This window comes from Sinocyclocheilus grahami, unplaced genomic scaffold (assembly GCF_001515645.1).
Source record: "Sinocyclocheilus grahami isolate Dianchi unplaced genomic scaffold, SAMN03320097.WGS_v1.1 scaffold410.1, whole genome shotgun sequence".
NCBI lineage: Eukaryota > Metazoa > Chordata > Actinopteri > Cypriniformes > Cyprinidae > Sinocyclocheilus > Sinocyclocheilus grahami.
The window spans coordinates 821,629-826,285 of record NW_015505589.1 but is presented as its reverse complement, the minus strand read 5'-3'; the positions used below and the strand labels follow the sequence as shown (position 1 = coordinate 826,285).

The 4,657-nt window shown below is 39.9% G+C and overlaps 1 protein-coding gene across 1 annotated transcript in view; it reads left to right on the top strand.

Annotated features, from left to right (window-relative positions):
• Window positions 1–2,726, top strand: part of LOC107550917 (transmembrane protein 132C) — a 69,559-nt gene extending 66,833 nt beyond the window's left edge. The window contains exon 7 of the mRNA XM_016232366.1: window positions 1,076–2,726. Within this exon, the coding sequence (XP_016087852.1) occupies window positions 1,076–2,269 (1,194 nt within the window). The 3' untranslated portion in view covers window positions 2,270–2,726. The remainder of the gene's footprint in view (window positions 1–1,075) is intronic.
• Window positions 2,727–4,657: the final 1,931 nt, after the last annotated feature.

Genomic DNA, 4,657 nt, shown 5'->3' with positions numbered 1-4,657 from the left:
AATATGTGCTTTATAAGTACTAATACACAGCCAATATGTTAATAATAGGCATGCTAATAAGCAACTAGCTAATAGTAAGAACGGGTCCCAAAGTGTTACCATAACATGTGTAACTACGACTTTCACCTCAATTAACTCCAAATTTGCTGCTTATTAATAGTTAGTAAGGTAGTAAGGTCGGATTAGGGATGTAGAATAAGGTCATGCACAATATGTGCTTTATAAGTACTAATACACAGCCAATATGTTAATAATAGGCATGTTAATAAGCAACTAGCTAATAGTAAGAACGGGTCCCAAAGTGTTACCATAACATGTATTTACTCTAGAAGGAGCATGTACCTTAGCTGGACCTGCCTGAAAATGCAGTTTATAAATACCTAAAGAGGCCAAATTTATGACACCATTCTTGTGATATTTTTATTGCTTGATTTAATTTTTTACAGTTCCTTCTAAACATTCTGACTAAAATTTGGCCAAAATAAGGCATTTTAGTTGGTTGAATATTTATTCCAGGCAGCTTTTGCATTGCAAGCCTATGGCTAAAAACACTGTAGACAGATATTGAGATTTGAGACTTGCTAGCAGTGCCCTTGTACTGAATACTATTTTGTCTAAGTAGGTTAAAAATAACAATAAACACTCAAATCAGCCATTTTAAGTGCTACAAGTCAATTTAGGAATCACATTATTATGTACAGTATGAAAAAAATGGATATTCATTTTGAGATCTCCTAAAGACAGCATTTAAAGATTTTTTAAAGATTAACTTTATGTGAACATTAGATGATGACAAAGTCATCCAAGTAAGAAAAGAGCAAATTACCATGCACAATCAAATACAATCAAAACTTTTTAGCTCCAACTTGCCCCAACATACCTGTCTGAAGGTTTTAAGTGATCCTAAAGAAACCTTGATTAGCTGGTTCAGATGTGTTCATTTGTAGAAAAGTGCCCCCCCCCCCCAGGAGCAGGATTGGACACCCCTGCAATAGCTGATATAGTACAAATATATCATGCAATTATTGCTGATACAGTCATACATATCTTTTGTTTTTCTCTTTACCCTCTGTAGGAGGCGCTGATCAGTGCGTGGCTGCAGTTCAGTGATGGCTCCATGGCTCCTCTGGACCTATACAACCCAGGGCACTTTGTTCTGACCGCTACCTCTCTGGATGAGGATGTAGTGTCCGTACGGCAAGACGCAGCAGGCCGGTGGCCGGTTATTTCTGCACGAGCCGAGGGTCAAGGTCTACTGGTGCATGTAGAAATGACGGTATCTGAAGTATGTCAGAAATTTAAGCGTCGGAGCGTCCTGGCGGCTGGAAACTGCAACATCCGTGTGAAGTTCGGTCGTAGCGAAAGCGCCTTGAGACCGGGTGACTTCGGCCAGGATGAGGACATGGACAACAGACCAGGAGAGCGCAGACAGAATCCGTCTCTCCCGGATAGAACCGGAATGGACAACCACTACTATGGAAGCTCCATCTCAGACATGGAGGACGGTATCATGAGAAGAATCACCACCACAGCCAAAACAGCAATCATCAGGAAACCAGGCGGAGACAAGCTCTCAGATGATGGGAGCCAGTTGCCCGGCATTCCCATTGACTTCTCAGACTTCCCCGCTCAAGTGGACCTTCCCCGAGGACATAACGTGGATGAGGACGACCTTCAAATACCTCATGGACTTACTGACCTTGAAATTGGGATGTATGCTTTATTAGGTGTCTTCTGTTTGGCTATTCTGGTTTTCCTCATCAATTGCATCTCATATACCCTCAAGTACCAACACAAGGAGATGTCGATTGAGGGCCAGGAGAGCTTGAACCACGCCCACGACTGGGTGTGGCTGGGAAACGACGCTGAACTTCTGGAGAGCCACGTAAGTTTGTCTCCGCAGACCGATGAGCACATCACCATTATGGATTCCAGCTTAGGAGGGTTAGAGGAAGGGAGCCACCTTCTCAATGGTGGTTCTTTGCAGAAGAATGTTCAAGGCCAGGTGCACCGAGGAGCCGAAACCGCTACGCTCTGCACCGGAAAAGACAGCAAAGGCGATTCACCAACGACCAAAAGAAAACGTGTGAAGTTTACCACATTCACCACCATCCCAGTGGAAAGTGTTAGTCCGGCTAAGGAAAATCTGGGAGTCGATCCTGACAATGACATTAAGTGGGTATGTCAGGATGTTGAGCTTGGTGATTCCAAGGAACTACGAAACTACATGGAGCGGCTAAACGACAGTGCTTTAAAGGAAGTGGCATAGTCAAATCAATGTGTGCGAACTGAACTCACCCTTTTGCCTTTGTAATAGAGATGAGTACGAGCCAGGGAACAACTGCTACATAAACCTTACTGAACACAACACATCAGCCATTACATAACAAAGGATGTCTAGCATTCTTTTGGTTTGACATGTCAATGGTAGGACAATGCCAAGACAAAGAGAACAGCAGACTTATGGCAAAATATGACATTTTAACAAGATGAATCGAATCTTTTTTGTATGTTCATTTATATTATGTTCTCTATTCTCTTCATTTTTAAGTGATTTTATTTTACCACCTTTTGTAGTTAAAAACTGAACCGTATTTCCAGGCTTGCCAATGCTCTGCACTCACTTATGAGGCTACAGGACTGTATGCAGATGGTGACATGTAGATTAAGTATTGTGATATTAATGAATCATTGTAAATAAAGTGCACATAGAATGGTTTGGATTTGGATGCCCTACGAGTTTCATTTCTGGCCAGTGTATTGCTTGCTAGATTCTGGATATATTTAGATTATTCACCAAGAGACCTTGAGTCACCAAGTTTGACATTTGTGTTTCGGTCTTTTTTAGTTGGTAAAGAGTGTCACAAAGCCTTTTCCTCAGCCTGAGTGGTAAACATGTTATTCGGCCCAGAACTGCCTAACTAAATCAATTACACAGTTTCTCAAGGCTCGGTTTAAATTATTCTTTATTTCCCAAATCTCAGTTATAACCTTTTGTTGCTTGAAGCGTCAGAAACAAGCTGTTTCAACTGAGATAGGAACCTTATTAAAGTACTAAAGGAAGGTCGGCTCCAGTCATTTTTGACCATGGAAATATTCTGGGTGTAAGAATCAATTATAAATTCCAAAACATTAAGGCAATCAATTCCAGACTAATTCAGAACAATAGCCCCAACATTGGGAAAAAAGGGCAGTCCGAAGATGCCAATATTTATGCAGCATATGATAACAGTCTTGCTTGAAAAAGGCCAAATGAATTCTATAATGGTTGTACTGCATGTTAATATGACATTTTCGCTGCAATCCTTCAAGCCAAAATATTGTAACCTTTCACTGCACAAGTGCCAATTATTGTCTAATTAACCTGCAGTAGATGCCTCTTGCAAGTGCTCAATGGTATTTCCTTCTCAGTTTTATTAATGGGAAACTATCAGTCTTTAGTGAAAATCATTAACAGCATCAGACCTCTGAGAGCCAGACAGAAAGGAAGAGATTCTGCACTTCCAACCAATTAAAGAAAGATAAAAAAATCAGTGTTATTGACAAATTTCGGGTTTAACTAAGACAAACTAAGAGCAAATGTTGCCACATTTTATTTACTTCACCCAAATATATTTTAATAAAATAAACAACATAATATATTAATAAAAAACAAAAAAATGAAAATTGTTCCAGTTCGTTATAGGACAGATGATGTACAGTCACCATCAGAAAATAAGTCCAGACAGAGCGATAATGACCAGCTGAATGCACAATATGCCGCTTATTACATCCTACTAACCAAACACTTTCAACTCAAATCGATATTTCATGCCTATATACTTGTTTGTATATTTGAGGTTATCTCATCCCCTATAACAAGATAAAAACTGCTGCTTTTATGTGTTATGTTATATAATTAACACAGGACTACCCGGTCCTGCAGATTTGCTTTATACAACATTAGGAAGATCAGGCCCTTTCTTTCAGAACATGCAACACAACACCTTGTTCAAGATTTTGTTCTGTCCAGGCTGGACTATTGCAATGCTCTCTTGGCAGGTCTTCCAGCCACTTCTATCAAACCTCTACAATCAATCCAAAATGCCGCTGCAAGATTAATCTTTAATGAGCCAAAAAGAACGCATGTCATGCCTCTGTTCATCAGTTTGCACTGGCTACCAGTAGCTGCTCGCATTAAATTCAAGGCATTAATGTTTGCCTACAAAACCACCACTGGCTCTGCACCCATTTACCTAAAATCATTACTTCAGAGCAATGTGCCCTCTAGAAGCATGCTTTCTGCAAGTGAATGGCGTATAATTGTGCCATCTCAAAGAGGCACAAAATCACTTTCATAGAGTTTTACATTAACTGTTCCCTCCTGGTGGAATGACCTGCCCAACTCAATCCGAGCAGCTGATTCCTTACCCATCTTCAAGAAACGACTAAAAACACATCTGTTCCACCTTTATTTGACCCTCTAACTCTAGCACTTTCTATTCTATTTTAATTCTACTTTATCTACAATTATCTACATGCTTCTACTAAATACTGAGCAAAGGGTCTGAATACTTAGGACCGTGTGATATTTCAGTTTTTCTTTTTTAATAAATCTGCAAAAATGTCAACAATTCTGTGTTTTTCTGTCAATATGGGGTGCTGTGTGTACATTAAT